This window comes from Cherax quadricarinatus, chromosome 81, assembly GCF_038502225.1.
Source record: "Cherax quadricarinatus isolate ZL_2023a chromosome 81, ASM3850222v1, whole genome shotgun sequence".
In the NCBI taxonomy this organism is placed as follows: Eukaryota; Metazoa; Arthropoda; class Malacostraca; order Decapoda; family Parastacidae; genus Cherax; species Cherax quadricarinatus.
Genome location: NC_091372.1, coordinates 6254762 through 6274154, shown reverse-complemented (window position 1 = coordinate 6274154; position 19393 = coordinate 6254762). Strand labels below are relative to the sequence as shown.

General features: G+C 41.5%; 1 protein-coding gene across 2 annotated transcripts in view; it reads right to left on the bottom strand.

The window, feature by feature from the left end:
• Positions 1-19393, bottom strand: part of LOC128699886 (5'-3' exoribonuclease pacman) — a 134751-nt gene that overhangs the window by 22373 nt on the left and 92985 nt on the right. For both annotated transcript variants that reach the window (XM_053792704.2, XM_053792703.2), the window contains exons 16-18: positions 12966-13086; positions 12534-12742; positions 6618-6815 (exon numbers count right to left, since the gene is read on the bottom strand). In XM_053792704.2, the coding sequence (XP_053648679.1) occupies positions 6618-6815; positions 12534-12742; positions 12966-13086 (528 nt within the window). The remainder of the gene's footprint in view (positions 1-6617; positions 6816-12533; positions 12743-12965; positions 13087-19393) is intronic.

The following is a 19393-nucleotide window of genomic DNA, read 5'->3' as shown; positions in this document are numbered from 1 at the left end:
CAGGAGCCGGGTCAGGAGAATATTTACCACTCAGTTTCCGTACTTTTTTCCAGACTGCACTCATAGAGGAAGCAGAGGTGATGATGGAGACATAATCTCGCCAGCAAGTGCGTTTAGTGTCACGGATGACACAGCAAGCGATCGCATGCTTCTGCTTAAAATCAAGATGTCTCTCAATGGTTCTATTGTACCGGTACCTGCCCCACGCAGCGCATTTCAAACGTACTGCACGAGCACAAGTAGGAGACCACCAAGGCACGCATTTCTGAGAATGCCTGCCCGAGGTTTGGGGTATAGAATGAGAAGCTGCGGTTAAAACTGAGGACGAGAAGAGGTGTAAAAGCTTTTGTAAGGAGTAAAAGTCCCAATTTGCCTGATCAAATTGCCAGCGTGGGTTACAAAGAGGTGGTGAATATGGAGGGGAAGTAAGAATGATTGGAAAATGATCACTGTCATGTAAATTCGGGAGAACAGACCAGGTGAAGTCAAGTGCGGCGGAGGAAGAGCAGACTGAGAGATCAATGCAAGAGAGAGTATGAGTACGAAGATCAAAATGGGTGTGAGTACCTGTATTTAAAACATGGAGAGGGTGGGAAGTAAGAAAAGCCTCTAACTGAATGCCACGGGAATCACAGTGAGACCCCCTCAGAGGAAATGATGGGCATTAAAATCGCCAAGTAACAGAAGTGGTGGCGGTAATGACGAAACAAGAAAGGCAATATCCGGGATAGATAATGCCCAAGAAGGAGAGAGATACAAAGAACAGTGTGTATACCACCTATGCAAGTGGATACGGGCTGCTGTGTAATGCAGCGAGGTACGAACAAATAGCTGATGGTACGGAATATCAGTGCATAGAAGAAGGGCACTTTCATTAAAGGTCCCATCAGGAAAAGGATCTGAAGAATACAATAAATTATAGCCTGAGATGGGATAGATAACAGCAGAGTGTAATTTTGGTTCTTGTAAGCAAACACCAACAGGGGAAAACTGGGTGAGCAACAGCTGAAGCTTACCCCGATTACCCGAGGCCGCGTATATTCCACTGTAAATAGGCCATGATTGGCAACGATAAAAATACTAGAAATCCACAGGTAAGGGTACCTATGGACTAGAGGGGTTAGAAAAGTCCACATGCGGTGGCAGCGGAAAACGTTCAAGCAGTGAAGGAACGGTGCGCTGTGAAGAAAGGAGTTGTGCAGATGGAGAAGAGGAAAGAGAAGGAACAGAGGGTGGATCAGTGTCCATTGATGGTTTAGTCTCTGCAATATATTCAGAGACTGCTTCAAGTTCAGAGACGTCGTATGGGAGACAATATTGGAGATGGAAGGAGGAGGAGTTTGAGTAAAGATTGGAACTGTAATGGACTGTACCAAGGTGGGGGGAGGGCAAAAGAGTGGAGTGAACTGGAGAAATGTGAGAGGGGACAGAAGTGGCAGAAACCTGGGAGGTGGCAGAAGAGGAAGAAACTTGGGAGGGGACAGGGGAGGAAGGCACAGTATGAGGAGAAGGGTGAACCTCCACACTTGTAACTGAGCCAGTGAGAGGGAAAGACGCAGGTACAGAGACCGGGAAGGTGGAAGGAGGGAAGAAGGGGTTAAAGGAGACTTTTTGGACTTCTGAGAAGTAGAGGGACGATTGGGAGGAGGTGTCGTACGAGGTCTTGTCGATACCAGGGTTTGTGAGGGAGAACATGGAGAAATGAGAACAGACTGAGGTGTTGAAGTAGGGACGTCTGAGCCCAGGACAGCAAAAGAATTAGATACAGGAGTGACTATGGGAGGGGCAACTGCAGAGGAGGCTGCAGAAGATGGGACCCCAGAAGTGGGGGGACGTTTTGAAACACGAGAATAAGAAACACAGGGTAGTCTCCCTTGGAGACAGAGATCAGAAATTGCAATAGCATAAGGGAGACCTTCTGCCTCTTTGAGGCAACGAATTTCCCACTCATTTAAGTAGACCTGGCAACGACAAGAGTACGAAGGGTGAGCCTCATGACAATTAAGGCAAGAGGGAGGTCGACTGCAAGACGTATTAGAATGGTCATCGGCACCACATACTGAGCATTCGGCTATAGATCTGCAATATTTCGCTGGGTGGTAAAATTGCCAGCAATTTCTACACTGTTGCGGTGTAGGGATCACCTTTCAAACTTGTAACCGATGTCCTGCTACATAAACAGAGGATGGGAGTTCACGGCTGTCAAAAGTTAAACGAGCCACATTGCAAGGGTATCGTCTCCGCCTGCGGGCAGGAAGAACATAAGTGTCTACCTTGAGAATTAGGAGATCTTTGAGTTCCAGCTGTTCAAGAATGTCATTGCCACATGTCTGGAAATTCTGTTGGACTATGGTATGGGTAGAATGACACTACCACTACAAGAATTGAGGGAATGATGTTTTTCGATAGTGATAGGAATAGTATCGATATATGAAAGAAGAGAAAGATCATGAGCTTGGGTAGCATCCTGGACTGTGATGATGCACTTACCACTCTTAAGAGCATGAAAGGAAATATCTCTACCAATATGGCAGAGGAGCGCCTTGCCAATACTATGGTCAGAAAGATAGGCAATAGAGGAAGTCAATCGTAAAGTAAAGAATTTAGTCCGTTGTGCAATCTGAAACTGAGCGTGTAAAGGGAGAGTACAACATGTCGGTCTTTTCTGAGTAGAACGAGAAGGTGGCAAAGAAGTATCATCGGGCAATTGTCGTTGGCGTTTAGGAGTGGGACCAGAGTCGGTCCGACGTGGGACTGGCTGGCGATTTGAAAATTGCCGCACAGTAGAGGGAGAGGCCGGAAGCATAGTCAAAGGAGAGCGGAGGTCAGACAAATCGAAGGAGTCAGTCGAAACCCCAGTACCTGAAGTGGGTGACGAAACAGCACCAGCAAGAGGTACAGGGGTCTTAGGAGTGTCCGAAGAGTGATCAAAAGATGAGGCGAGGTCCGAACAGGGTGCGGTAACAAGAAGGGGCCCGGGGGTAGTGGGGTGATGAGTTGAGAACTCCGTGGTTAGGTTACGTCTTTCTTTTTGTTTTTAAGAAAAAAATAAAAATAAAAATAAAAAAAAGAATAAAAAAAAAGGGGGGACCGGGCAGGGATAGTTCCTAGGAGGAATGAAAGGGCCAGAAATCTTCCTCCGCACCCAAGAGGACCTCAGCACCGCAAGTAGCGCAGACAGCATGGAACCCGTGCCATACCCTACCCTTCATGCCAGTAAACCAGCAATCCGGGATAGCAACCTCACATCTGCCGAGCTATCTCAGTGGACAAAAGAGAGAGCGGCCGGATATCCGCCACAAAGCATACCTCCTTTGGTCACCACCCTCGGAATCCAAAAGGTGGCTTCCAGAGATACACCTGTCACCCAAAAGACACCCAAAGCCGCCCTCCGGGATACCGGAGAGGGATTGGGACATCCCCAGGCGATCCAGATTCCACGGCAAACTACGCCACCGCCAAGAACCTCAACAGAATGGGATGGACCCTGGTACCCTTTCCCCTACCTAGGAACTAGTGCACCTGTGGGAAAAGTCCCAAAGGCCAAAAAGAGGAAAGGCAAAAGGGAGGGGTGGGGAGGAGGAGGAGGAAAGGAAAAAGGGGAGGATGGGATAGGGAAGGGATGATTGGGGGGTAATTAGGTTTGGTCTGAGGAAGGAGACCGACAGGTCTAATTCCTCAGACCAAGAGCCTCTTCACCACGCCAAGGAGCCCCCCCTTGAAGAGGAACTGCAGTGTAAATAATACAAGTGAGTGCATACAACACCATCTATGGCCACCTATTTTGCTAAAAAAAAAAAATAAAGGGGGGGGTCTTGCAATTTTGTCTGGACTAGAGGTGCTAACATGAGAGAGTGCAAAAATTGAAAGGGAATAAATCTGTCGAGTACACTTGGTAAAGTGTATGGTACAGTTATTACTGAAAGAATTAAGAGTAAGACGGAGAGTAGGATAGCAGATGAACAAGGAGGCTTTAGGAAAGGTAGGACGTGTATAGACCAAGTGTTTACAGTGAAACATATAGGTGAAAAGTATTTAGATAAGGGTAAAGAGGTTTTTGTGGCATTTATGGATTTGGAAAAGGCATATGACAGGGTGGATAGAGGGCCAATGTGGCAGATGTTGCAAATGTATGGAATAGGTAGGTTACTAAGAGCAGTGAAGAGTTTTTATGAGGATAGTGAGGCTCAGGTTGGAGTATGTAGAAGAGAGGGATATTATTTCCCAGTAAAAGTATGCCTTAGACAAAGATGTGTGATGTCACAATGGTTGTTCAATATATTTATAAATGGGGATGTAAGAGAAGTGAATGCTCGGGTGTTGACAAGAGGTGTGGGGTTAAAAGATAAAGAATCTAACACAAAGTGGGAGTTGTCACAGGTGCTTTTTTCTGATGACACTGTGCTTTTGGGAGATTCCAAAGAGAAGTTGCAGAGGTTGGTGGATGAGTTTGGTAGGGTATGTAAAAGAAAATTAAAAGTAAATATAGGAAAGAGTAAGGTGATGAGGATAACAAATAAAATAGGTAATGAAAGACTGGATATCAGATTGGGGAGAGAGGGTATGGAGGAGGTGAATGTATTCAGATATTTAGGAGTGGAAGTGTCAGCAGATGGGTCTATGAAAGATGAGGTGAATCACATAATTGATGAGGGGGAAAAAGGCGAGTGGTGCACTGAGGAGTCTGTGGAGACAAAGAACTGTGTCCATGGAAGCAAAGAGGGAAATGTATGAAAGCATAGTTATACCAATACTCTTATAAGGGTGTGAAGCATGGGTGGTAAATGTTGCAACAAGGAGAAGGCTGGAGGCAGTGGAGATGTCATGTCCGAGTGCAATGTGTGGTTTGAATATAATGCAGAGAATTCATAGTTTGGATATTAGGAGGAGGTGCGAGATTACCAAAACCACTATCCAGTGGACTTAGGAAGGGTTGTTGAGGTGGTTCAGACATGTAGAGAGAGGATGGAACAAAATAGAATGACTTCGAGTGTATAAATCTGTAGTGGAGGGAAGGCGAGGTAGGGGACAGCCTAGGAAAGGTTGGAGGGAGGGGGTAAAGGAGGTTTTGTGTGCATGGGGCTTGGACTTCCAGCAAGCATGTGTGAGCGTGTTAGATAGGAGCGAATGGAGGCAAATGGGTTTTAGGACTTGACATGCTGTTGGAGTGTGAGTAAGGTAACATTTATGAAGGGATTCAGGGAAACTAGAAGGCCAGACTTGAGTCCTGGAGTTGGGAAGTACAGTGTCTGCACTCTCAAGGAGGGGTGTTAATGTTGCAGTTTTATAACTGTAGTGTAAGTGCACCTCTGGCAAGACAGTGATGGAGTGAAAGATGGTTCAAGTTTTTCTTTTTCGGGCCAACCTGCCTTGGTGGGAAACGGCCAATGTGCTGGTAAATTTGTGTTGTACCTGTATATAAATTAGTAACATTATTGGGTTAAATACAGTGGCACCCCACTTGTGACATCCCCCTATGCAAACATTTTTCCTCTTGTAATTGTTTGCATTTTCTTCTCAAATAACAAGTTTCTTATCCATTATAATAATTTACCTTTAATTTTGCCTATATTTTGCACTACAAAAATAATCTGCACAGAGGAGAAAGAAACTCGTGATGACATTTCAGTCCAACTTGGACCATTAACCCTTACAAGTTTCATGCTGCTTTGAGCTCAGGGTCTGTGCCATGGTGTACTTCGTGATGAGCACGGATCACTCAGATAAGCAATAAATTTGGAAATACCTGGAAAAAAAAACTGACCATGTACAGCAGAACCCCCATATCCCCGGAATCGGTTACTGTTGCTTCAGTTGTTCACAGTTTACCATGGCCTGAAAATAACCCTTAATTTGCTTAATAATGGCACCAAAGCAAAAAATTAGTGATGGTGGGTTCTTCAAAGCCTATGAGAAGCCATGAAGTGCTTCTTTTCAGTGAAAAAGTACTAATTCTAGTTTTTTTTTTTTCAACAAGTCGGCCGTCTCCCACCGAGGCAGGGTGGCCCAAAAAGAAAAACAAAAGCTTCTCTTTTTAAATTTAGTAATTTATACAGGAGGAGGGATTACTAGCCCCTTGCTCCCGGCATTTTAGTCGCCTCTTACAACACGCATGGCTTACAGAGGAGGAATTCTGTTCCACTTCCCCACGGATATAAGACGAAATAAACAAGAACAAGAACTAGAAAGAAAATAGCAGAAAACCCAGAGGGGTGTGTGTATATATATGCTTGTACATGTATGTGTAGTGTGACCTAAGTGTAAGTAGAAGTAGCAAGGCATACCTGAAATCTTGCATGTTTATGAGACAGAAAAAGGACACCAGCAATCCTACCATCATGTAAAACAATTACAGGCTTTCGTTTTACACTCACTTGGCAGGACGGTAGTACCTCCTTGGGTGGTTGCTGTCTACCAACCTACTACCTAGGAAAACTATAGTTATTCTCTATAAAATGTATTTTTTGTTAATATTTCCCATAAGAAATAATGTAAATCCAATTAATCCATTTCAGACGCCCAAAAATATTAACAAAAAATGCATTTTATAGAGAATAACTACAGTTTTACATAGACTAGGGCATATGAAAACCAAGGTTCCACTGTATTCACTATACCTCATTGTGTCTAGGAGATTGGCTCTTCATGCCAGTTATGTCACCATTTGCAACACCAGGATAATGATTGCCAGTGTGACAGTTCATTCTAAGACCAGAAGGACTTGGTAACTGATTTGGGTCAGGAGGCTGTGGGCTATCGTAATTGTTTAGCTTTCTCGTTCTTTGGGCCTTGGAAGTGTGAGCATCCTCAGGAACCTTAAATAAAAAATGAGCAGTGAGAATTCAAAATGCTGGTATGCAATTTAAAGACATGTATTGCCATTGATATTATACACAATTTTTTTAATACCATAATAGCCAATGCATTCGTGGTACATGACACCAAATGTATCTAATTTTGCTGGAAAAGAAGTGCAGAATAAGAGTTGCTATCAAAAAGTTCCCTGGACTGCCACAAAAAATATATAGGCTTACTTAATCACCTAACTGTCTCACTGGAAATACTCTCCTTGGGAGGCTATGTACTGATCCCAGCACCTCTGCCACTACTCAAAACATTTCTGGAAATTCTTCTTTCCTAAAGGTGCCTAGCAAAGCTTGCAAGACTCGACTCGACTCGACTTGCAATTTTGCATGAATCTCTTTCACATTGTTAAAATGCCATCCCTTGAGTGCCATTTTTATTTCTGGGAAGAGAAAAGTCACATGGGGCTAGATGTGGGGAGCAGGGAAGGTGGGGGATGACAGCCATGTCATTTTTGGCCAGAAAACGCTCGAGAGATAGTGCTGCATGAGCAAGGGCACTATTGTGGTAAATGAGCCAATCACTGGACACCCAAAATGCCAGATGTTTTCTTCTTACATCTTCCTTCAAACATCTCAGAACCTCGATGTAAAAATTTTGTTTAACTGTTTGATCTGTTGGAGCAAATTCCTGATGATTCCCACTTTGTAAAAAAAAAGTTGGGGGCTATTCCACTGTGAAGGCTGTTGTTTGGTTTCTTGGTTTCTGGTCTCAAGTCAGCAAGCGGGGCACAAATTGTGCCTACTTGCCTCGCATTCAAATTTTCAGTCAAAATGGTTTGACATGATCCATAAAAAACTCCCACATCACTTGCAATGTCCTGGATACTCTGAATAACCTTCCTCACTTTTTATGTTGGTGCTTGTTTTTGACAGTGACAGATGACTAGAGAGTTCATCATCATCCTCAACAGATGTTTGCCCTGCTTTGAATTAAGAAAACCATTTAAAACAGTGTGTCCAACCCACTACTTCATCACCAAATGCTTACTGCACCATTTTGTGAGTTTTACTAGCTGTTTTACTGAACTTGAAAAAATTTCACACACACATACACATTGTTCTTTCAAGGATTTCATTCTATTACATAAAAATTGCAACAATGCACTGAGAACACGACAAAAAATGTCCAACGAACCTCAATAGAATGACTGATCACACTGAAACATGCCACACTACTTCACAAAGGAGTGTACTGTACGTGATCTACATTGTCACCATATTTCACCCAGGAAACACAAAAATTTGAGTCAGGAACTTTTTGATAGCACATGTGACAAATCCCAGTAGATGCAAGCAAATCCTAATCTAAACCAACAATTACATTTACATTTTTAAAATTAAAGTTAAATATCACTTAAAAACAAGTAATACAGTACTGTTATAATGGCTTAAAATAAAATTAGTTAAGTTTATTAAGAATTCATCATTAATGGTAAATGTAAGGATTATACCTATTAAATTTCTCTTACAGATCAATTACCTCCACTACAACTGAACCTACACTATTCCATGAGCATCATTTCTCTTGTATATTGTATAAGCAACTTCTATATTAAATGAGCATACAACCTCAAACCAGGGTACACCCAGTATTTCTGTTGCATTAGGCATCAGATTCCATGATTCTGATTGTATCTGCAAATACAATCAGACAAAAATGAGAGTAACATGCAAACACCATAACCCAGAGAAACAACACGAACTTCTCACTAAAGGCAGATGCCCCTTCACCACCTGCAAACATATCTACCCAAAAAATTACGAGTCTAAATGAGAAATAATCGTATAATAGAGACTGCAAAAAATTCCACATTAAAGTAGTAAAATAAGTGAAGCTACATGAATATCCAGGTTACCATGTAAATACTGTACAACCATACAGACTGGAGAACCTTTTTGAGTTAGATGAGAAGATTTTTATGCATTGGGCAGGAAGGTATAAAATGTTGTAGGAGTAAGGAAGAGCTAGATGTGAGTGTGGGAAAAGTACACGAGACAGTGGGAAGAATGATAAGAAGTCAAGCACTTCAAATGGATGAGAATGCCAGGGTGTTGGGGAGAGGTGTGGGATTAAAAGATAACACATCAGATACAAGGTAGGATACAGTGGAGATAAATAATCAGGAGATGGATCAGTCTGTCCTGGATCATAACCAAGTCTTGACTTGATAATGTTCCAAGAGAGGCAGAAACAAGATTTATCTTCAATTTGTTAGATACTTGTGAATTGATGAATTAGACACTAGTGCAACACTTGGATATCTTTATCGTGGAAATGTTTTTCCAACCAATGGCTTTAAACATTCTTCTCTGTATTGGACTGAAGAAGCCACTGGCTGACAGAATGTTTCCACAATAAAGATACCCAAGTGTTGCAGAAGTGTCTAATTCATCATCCTGTTGGTTCTCTGAACCACTTATCCACATAGTTGTGAATTATTCCAGGTACAGTAGTACCTTGAGTTACAAACTTAATTCGTTCCAGAAGGCTGTTCGAGTGCCGATACCAAATAAATTTGTTCCCAAAAGGAGTACATAATGTAAATTAGACTGGTCCGTTTCAGATCCCCAAAAATACACTTACAAAAGCACTTACAAAAATACACTTACATAACTGCTCTAGTTGGGAGCTGTAATAATGTTGGTATAATTACCGACAATATGTAAAGTAAAAGGACACAAGTGCAACTAATGTGACATTTTATTGTGGCAACGTTTTGCTTTCCAGCTTTGTCAAGCCATAACGGCTTGACAAAGCTCCATATTTTAAGAAAAAGAGGATAAATAAGTATACAAGATATGATGTAGGGCGAAATGACAGTAGTTTGTTGGATTATGTATTGGTAGATAAAAGACTGTTGAGTAGACTTCAGGATGTACATGTTTATAGAGGGGCCACAGATATATCAGATCACTTTCTAGTTGTAGCTACACTGAGAGTAAAAGGTAGATGGGATACAAGGAGAATAGAAGCATCAGGGAAGAGAGAGGTGAAGGTTTATAAACTAAAAGAGGAGGCAGTTAGGGAAAGATATAAACAGCTATTGGAGGATAGATGGGCTAATGAGAGCATAGGCAATGGGGTCGAAGAGGTATGGGGTAGGTTTAAAAATGTAGTGTTAGAGTGTTCAGCAGAAGTTTGTGGTTACAGGAAAGTGGGTGCGGGAGGGAAGAGGAGCGATTGGTGGAATGATGATGTAAAGAGAGTAGTAAGGGAGAAAAAGTTAGCATATGAGAAGTTTTTACAAAGTAGAAGTGATGCAAGGAGGGAAGAGTATATGGAGAAAAAGAGAGAGGTTAAGAGAGTGGTGAAGCAATGTAAAAAGAGAGCAAATGAGAGAGTGGGTGAGATGTTATCAACAAATTTTGTTGAAAATAAGAAAAAGTTTTGGAGTGAGATTAACAAGTTAAGGAAGCCTAGAGAACAAATGGATTTGTCAGTTAAAAATAGGAGAGGAGAGTTATTAAATGGAGAGTTAGAGGTATTGGGAAGATGGAGGGAATATTTTGAGGAATTGTTAAATGTTGATGAAGATAGGGAAGCTGTGATTTCGTGTATAGGGCAAGGAGGAATAACATCTTGTAGGAGTGAGGAAGAGCCAGTTGTGAGTGTGGGGGAAGTTCGTGAGGCAGTAGGTAAAATGAAAGGGGGTAAGGCAGCCGGGATTGATGGGATAAAGATAGAAATGTTAAAAGCAGGTGGGGATATTGTTTTGGAGTGGTTGGTGCAATTATTTAATAAATGTATGGAAGAGGGTAAGGTACCTAGGGATTGGCAGAGAGCATGCATAGTTCCTTTGTATAAAGGCAAAGGGGACAAAAGAGAGTGCAAAAATTATAGGGGGATAAGTCTGTTGAGTATACCTGGTAAAGTGTATGGTAGAGTTATTATTGAAAGAATTAAAAGTAAGATGGAGAATAGGATAGCAGATGAACAAGGAGGCTTTAGGAAAGGTAGGGGGTGTGTGGACCAGGTGTTTACAGTGAAACATGTAAGTGAACAGTATTTAGATAAGGCTAAAGAGGTCTTTGTGGCATTTATGGATTTGGAAAAGGCGTATGACAGGGTGGATAGGGGGGCAATGTGGCAGATGTTGCAGGTGTATGGTGTAGGAGGTAGGTTACTGAAAGCAGTGAAGAGTTTTTACGAGGATAGTGAGGCTCAAGTTAGAGTACATAGGAAAGAGGGAAATTATTTCCCAGTAAAAGTAGGCCTTAGACAAGGATGTGTGATGTCACCGTGGTTGTTTAATATATTTATAGATGGGGTTGTAAGAGAAGTAAATGCGAGGGTCTTGACAAAAGGCGTGGAGTTAAAAGATAAAGAATCACACATAAAGTGGGAGTTGTCACAGTTGCTCTTTGCTGATGACACTGTGCTCTTGGGAGATTCTGAAGAGAAGTTGCAGAGATTGGTGGATGAATTTGGTAGGGTGTGCAAAAGAAGAAAATTAAAAGTGAATACAGGAAAGAGTAAGGTTATGAGGATAACAAAAATATTAGGTGATGAAAGATTGGATATCACATTGGAGGGAGAGAGTATGGAGGAGGTGAATGTATTCAGATATTTGGGAGTGGACGTGTCAGCGGATGGGTCTATGAAGGATGAGGTGAATCATAGAATTGATGAGGGGAAAAGGGTGAGTGGTGCACTTAGGAGTCTGTGGAGACAAAGAACTTTGTCCTTGGAGGCAAAGAGGGGAATGTATGAGAGTATAGTTTTACCAACACTCTTATATGGGTGTGAAGCATGGGTGATGAATGTTGCAGCGAGGAGAAGGCTGGAGGCAGTGGAGATGTCATGTCTGAGGGCAATGTGTGGTGTGAATATAATGCAGAGAATTCGTAGTTTGGAAGTTAGGAGGAGGTGCGGGATTACCAAAACTGTTGTCCAGAGGGCTGAGGAAGGGTTGTTGAGGTGGTTCGGACATGTAGAGAGAATGGAGCGAAACAGAATGACTTCAAGAGTGTATCAGTCTGTAGTGGAAGGAAGGCGGGGTAGGGGTCGGCCTAGGAAAGGTTGGAGGGAGGGGGTAAAGGAGGTTTTGTGTGCGAGGGGCTTGGACTTCCAGCAGGCGTGCGTGAGCGTGTTTGATAGGAGTGAATGGAGACGAATGGTTTTTAATACTTGACGTGCTGTTGGAGTGTGAGCAAAGTAACATTTATGAAGGGGTTCAGGGAAACCGGCAGGCCGGACTTGAGTCCTGGAGATGGGAAGTACAGTGCCTGCACTCTGAAGGAGGGGTGTTAATGTTGCAGTTTAAAAACTGTAGTGTAAAGCACCCTTCTGGCAAGACAGTGATGGAGTGAATGATGGTGAAAGTTTTTCTTTTTCGGGCCACCCTGCCTTGGTGGGAATCGGCCAGTGTGATAATAAAAAATAATAAAAATAAAATTAGTTGCACTTGTGTCCTTTTACTTTTTACTAGTTGGGAGCTGTTCGAAGCTCGAGGTACCCCTGTACTATATTTTAACTTTTATTTTTTGTGTCTATAATAATTACTACTGGTTGAGATTAATTATGTTCCACAATACTACTGTTGCTTCTCTACAAGAAAGCTGTATTAGTCAAATTTACTATTTCTAGCCTACTATGATTTTCTATTTAATAATTCAATAAATGATCATTATCAAGAAGTTCAAGTGTAATCATCAATGACATCTCACCTGATGACAGGATGAACCTGAGCCAACTCTGTGGTTATTTGTTCCAGTTGGTAATCGACTACCATGGGAAATATTAATCATGGCTGCCCAGTGTAAGCGGTAGCAACGCTGTGCTGAGGTGGGGCCTCGAAGAGTAAGTCCTCCAGGAAAAGCTTCATCAAAGAGAATATCATACAAGATATCGGCCTCCTTGTCAGCTGGTTGGATTCCTAAAAAAAAAAAAAAAAAAAAAATATGAATACAAAACTATATATACTACAAATAATAGATACTGAAGGTATATCACTGCTCAATATACTGAGCGAACTATGGGCTCCCATTTTACTCTACAATGTTTGCAGAGTAGAAAATTGCATTTGAATTATTAAAATACTAAAACAGTTGAAATGAAACATTTTCAATTGCATAAAAGTCTCTAAAAATAATACTAACCCATAACAGTTCCTTTCGCACCAATAGGAACAGAAAACCCTTCTCGCACATTGATTACTCTGTCAAACATCTTATAGGTGACTGTGTGATCTGGAGGACTACTGCCCTGCAGTGGGTTGGGCTGTGGAGTGAAGAAAAATTACTTGAACCTTATTCTAATTCCTGAGAGCATAATAAAAGTACAGTGGACCCCCAGTTTTCAGCTGGTGCAGAAATCATACAATTCGGATTTTGAGCACTTTTTTCAGCGAAATTTCCCCCCGGGTTTCGTACATCCCCTCGGAAATCGTCGGTATCAGACGCGTGCACCTGGGCCACTCATATGTTCGTGACTCACGCTTGGGCACATTAAATGTCTTATTTTAAGTTAATATAGGCCTTTTCATTAATCCATCTATGATATTTTCTTCAAAATTATGTAAGAAACACATTACATAGCATATAAACATGCCTTAGTTACTCATTCACTCAGAGTGTCCCTCAAGTCTTAACACTATAGTAATACTAATACAGTGGACCCCCGATTAACGATATTTTTTCATTCCAGAAGTATGTTCAGGTGCCAGTACTGACCGAATTTGTTCCCATAAGGAATATTGTGAAGTAGATTAGTCCATTTCAGACCCCCAAACATACACGTACAAACGCACTTACATAAATACACTTACATAATTGGTCGCATTGGGAGGTGATCGTTAAGCGGGGGTCCATTGTAGTACATAATAATAATCATAATACAGTGGACCCTCGACCAGCGATGGCATCGATTAACGATAAATCTGACTAGCGATACATTTTATCGCAAAAATTTTGCCTCGATTAGCGCTAAAAAACTCGACCAACACTATTCCTTCCGTCTGAGACGCGTCCACTTCTGGCCAGTGTTTACAAGCCAGCCAGCCACCGCGGTCGCTTCCAAGCATACAATCGGAACATTTCATATTATCACAGCCTTTTTAGTGATTGCACCTGCAAAATAAGTCACCATGGGCCCCAAGAAAGCTTCTAGTGCCAACCCTACAGCAAAAAGGGTGAGAATTACTATGGATATGAAGAAAGAGATCATTGCTAAGTATGAAAGTGGAGTGCATGTCTCCGAGCTGGCCAGGCTGTACACAAAACCCCAATCAACCATCACTACTATTGTGGCCAAGAAAACGGCAATCAAGGAAGCTGTTCTTGCCAAAGGTGCAACTTTGCTTTCGAAACTGAGATCGCAAGTGATGGAAGATGTTGACTCTTATTGGTATGGATAAACGAAAAACAGATAGCAGGAGATAGCATATCTCAAGCGATCATATGTGAAAAGGCTAGGAAGTTGCATGACGATTTAATTAGAAAAATGCCAGCAACTAGTGGTGATGTGAATGAATTTAAGGCCAGCAAAGGTTGGTTTGAGAGATTTAAGAATCGTAGTGGCATACATAGTGTGATAAGGCATGGTGAGGCCGCCAGTTTGGACCAAAAAGCAGCTGAAAAATACAGTGGACCCCCGCATAACGATGGCATCACATAGCGATTATTTCGCATACCGCTTACTTTAATCGCAAAATTTTTGCCGCGCATACCGATTAAAAACCCGCTCACCGATTTTCGTCCGAGACGCGTCCAATGTGCGCCCTCAGCCAGCCTCACATGTGCCGCCCGTGCCATTGTTTACCAGCCAGCCTCCGCGGTAACATCCAAGCATACACTCGGAATATTTCGTATTATTACAGTGTTTTCGGTGCTGTTTCTGGAAAATAAGTGACCATGGGCCCCAAGAAAGCTTCTAGTGCCAACCGTACACCAATAAGGGTAAGAATTCCCATTGAAATGAAGAAAGAGATCATTGATAAGTATGAAAGTGGAGTGCGTATCGCCGACCTAGTCAAGTTGTACAAGAAACCCCAATCAACCATCGCTACTATTGTGGGCACCAAAAAGACAATCAAGGAAGCTGTTCTTGCCAAAGGTTTAACTGTGTTTTCGAAACAAAGATCGCAAGTGATGGAAGATGTTGAGAGACTCTTATTGGTGTGGATAAATGAAAAACAGCTAGCAGGAGATAGCGTCTCTCAAGCGATCATATGTGAAAAGGCTAGGAAGTTGCATGACGATTTAATTAAAAAAATGCCTGCAACTAGTGATGTGAGTGAATTTAAGGCCAGCAAAGGTTGGTTTGAGAGATTTAAGAAGCGTAGTGGCATCCATAGTGTGATAAGGCATGGTGAGGCTGCCAGTTCGGACCACAAAGCGGCTGAAAAATATGTGCAGGAATTCAAGGAGTACATAGAAACTGAAGGACTGAAACCTGAACAAGTGTTTAATTGTGATGAAACAGGCCTGTTCTGGAAGAAAATGCCAAGCAGGACCTACATTACTCAGGAGGAAAAGGCACTCCCAGGACATAAGCCTATGAAAGACAGGCTTACTCTTCTCATGTGTGCCAATGCTACTGGTGATTGCAAAGTGAAGCCTTTATTAGTGTATCACTCTGAAACTCCCAGAGCGTTCAGGCAAAAGAATGTCCTCAAGGATAATTTGTGTGTGCTGTGGAGGGCAAACAGTAAGGCATGGGTCACTAGGGAATTTTTCTATAACTGGTTACACCATGCATTTGCCCCCAATGTGAAAGATTACCTAACTGAAAAGAAATTAGAACTTAAGTGCCTCCTGGTGTTAGACAATGCCCCTGGTCATCCTACAGACGTGGCAGAGCGACTTTATGGGGACATGAGCTTCATTAAGGTGAAGTTTTTGCCTCCTAATACCACTCCTCTCCTGCAGCCCATGGACCAGCAGGTTATTTCCAACTTCAAGAAACTGTACACAAAAGCTCTGTTTGAAAGGTGCTTTGTAATGACCTCAGAAACTCAACTGACTCTAAGAGAGTTTTGGAGAGATCACTTTAATATCCTCAATTGTGTAAACCTTATAGGTAAGGCTTGGGAGGAAGTGACTAAGAGGACCTTGAACTCTGCTTGGAAGAAACTGTGGCCAGAATGTGTAGACAAAAGGGATTTTGAAGGGTTTGAGGCTAACCCTGAGAGGATTATGCCAGTTGAGGAATCCATTGTGGCATTGGGAAAGTCCTTGGGGTTGGAGGTTAGTGGGGAGGATGTGGAAGAGTTGGTGGAGGAGGACAATGAAGAACTAACCACTGATGAGCTGATAGATCAACTTCAAGAGCAAGAGGCCAGACCTGGGGAAACTGGTTCAGAGGAGGGGAGAGAGAAATTGAAGAAGTTGCCTACTACAAAGATAAAGGAAATCTGTGCAAAGTGGCTTGAAGTGCAAACCTTCATGGATGAAAATCACCCTCACACAGCTATTGCAAGCCGTGTTGGCAACCTGTACACTGACAATGTTGTGAAACATTTTAGGGAAGTGATAAAGGAACGAGAGGTACAGGCCACTATGGACAGATATCTTGTGCGAAAGAAGTCCAGTGACTCTGAAGCTGGCCCTAGTGGCATTAAAAGAAGAAGGGAAGTAACCCCAGAAAAGGACTTGCTACCTCAAGTCCTAATGGAAGGGGATTCCCCTTCTAAACAGTAAGAAGATAATGCTCTCCCCTCCTCCCATCCCATCAATCATCACCAGATCTTCAATAAAAGTAAGTGTCATGTAAGTGTGCATGCCTTTTTCAGTTTGTGTGTATTAAAATTAATATTTCATGTGGTAAAAAAAATTTTTTTTCATACTTTTGGGTGTCTTGCACGGATTAATTTTATTTCCATTATTTCTTATGGGGAAAATTCATTCACATAACGATTATTTCGCATAACAATTACCCCTCTTGCACGGATTAAAATCGTTAACCGGGGGTCCACTGTATGTGCAGGAATTCAAGGAGTACATAGACAGTGAAGGACTGAAACCTGAACAAGTGTTTAATGGTGACACTGACAATGTTGTGAAACACGTTAGGAATGTCATAAAGGAACGGGAGGTACAGGCCTCTATGGGCAGATATGTTGTGCGACAGAGGTCCAGTGACTCTCAAGCTGGTCCTAGTGGCATTAAAAGAAGGGAAGTAACCCCGAAAAAGGACTTGCCACCTCAAGTCCTAATGGAAGGGGATTCCCCATCTAAACACTAAGACCATCAACACACTCCCCTCTTCCCATCCCATCAATCATCACCAGATCTTCAATAAAGGTAAGTGTCATGTAACTGTGCATGTCTTCTTCAGTTTGTGTGTATTAAAATTAATATTTCATGTGTTAAAATTTTTTTTTTCAATACTTTTGGGTGTCTTACACGGATTAATTTGATTTCCATTATTTCTTATGGGAAAAATTAACTTGACTAACAATTATTTTGACTAACGATGAGCTCTCAGGAACGGATTAATAGCGTTAGTTGAGGGTCCACTGTACTAATAGTACATAATAATAATCATAATACTAACAGTACATAATAATAATATATAATAATACATAATAGTGGCCCGGTGGTCTGGTGGGGTGGCCCGGTGGTCTGGTGGCTAAAGCTCCCGCTTCACACACGAAGGGCCCGGGTTCGATTCCCGGCGGGTGGAAATTCCGACACGTTTCCTTACACCTATTGTCCTGTTCACCTAGCAGCAAATAGGTACCTGGGTGTTAGTCGACTGGTGTGGGTCGCATCCTGGGGGACAAGATTAAGGACCCCAATGGAAATAAGTTAGACAGTCCTCGATGACGCACTGACTTTCTTGGGTTATCCTGGGTGGCTAACCCTCCGGGGTTAAAAATCCGAACGAAATCTTATCTTATCTTAATAATCATAATACTAATAGTACATAATAATAATCATAATACTAATAGTACATAATAATAATCACTCTTGGGCACATTAAATGTCTTATTTTATGTTAACATAGGCATTTTCATTAATCCATATATGATATTTTTTTCAAAATTATGTAAGCAACATGTTACATAGCATATAAACATGCAATGTTTATATGGGGTGGAGGGTAAACATTATGTTTTCTCTGGTCCAGCATTAGAGAAAACTGTATGAATCTGTGTTGGCCCAGTAACCACCCTTTATACATAAGCTTTAGTTTACAATTCTTGGCATGAATTATTCATTACCTCTCCCTTTGTTTATGTTGGCATCTAAAGGTAGTTGTTAGAAATGATTAAACTCAGTGAACATGGTATGTCGATGGTAATAAAATGGCTGTAGGCCACAGTATATGTAGCTGGTAGGTATACACCTGGGAAGTAGTCCCTCTGGGACTACAAATAAATACTACTCACCAACGAGAGTCTTCAATAAAGTTATGTAATGTTCATTTATCATTAAAATTAGTCATTTATATATATTTCTCATTGTTTTCTGTATGTAAAACTATAGTTATTCTCTACAAAATGCATTTTTTTGTTAATATTTTTGGGTGTCTGAAACGGATCAACTGGATTTACATTATTTCCTATGGGAAATATTACTTCGGTTTTCGGCCAACCTTCTGGAATGGATTAATTACGAAAACCCGGGGTCTACTGTATTAATGCATAATTTTATAGTCAATGCCAATTATAAAATATAAGTGACAGGAAATATTAAAAAGAAGTACTTATGTAATACTAAAAATTAAACAGTAAGCAAATGAAAATACTTTTTGGAAACCCCCCCCTTCTGCTTTTCTATCCTTGACACATACCTAGACAATAAGCAAAAGTAGAGAGTTCTTAGCAGATAGCCACAGTGTGAACTTTCCAAGTCCAATGCTATTTCTCTTTCCCATGTACTCCATGTATCCACTGAATAAGTCTAACTTTTTAGTGCTTAAACTTCAATTTTTGTGTTCATTATACAGTGTATACTGTAAATGGATTCTGCAATAGAGATTTGATGGTCTGGCCAAGAAGGTTTAATGAAGATTATAAATAAAAATTACAAAGAAGTCAGAGGTAGGTAAGACCTGAAGATGAAGTAAGAATTTTCCCCTCAATTGTCGTGCAAAAGTGTTAAAACAATAAGATGACAGCCCTTGAAGAACCTTAAACTAAACTTTTGTCACTTGGAACCAAGGGTTTCCAGTCTTCGTGGGACCGGTGAAACTGATGGCTCAATCATTTACACTTACTAAGCTTGTTTCTTTACCTATGGAGTGTGGCACAAGTGGTACAACCATGGTGGAGGGGGGGGGGAAGTAGGATGCACATAATGCTTAATTTTCACAGTATTATAATGACCAGTCACCATGAAAGTATGACAGTTTAAGAAATTTTGCACAAACACTAAAAATCACGTATTTTTATAAACAATATCTTTGATTTTTTCAGGATCTTATGATTTTTAAGTTCCCTCCCAGATTGAAAGCCTGGATGTGCTACTGTGGGGCACTTTTATGTTGATGTATGCTACAGAGTAGGTAAGTATCAGCAAGGGAAGATACAGAAGTGTAGTTTCACACCAGCTAGCTGTCTATCATTCTTCCAGGGATACAG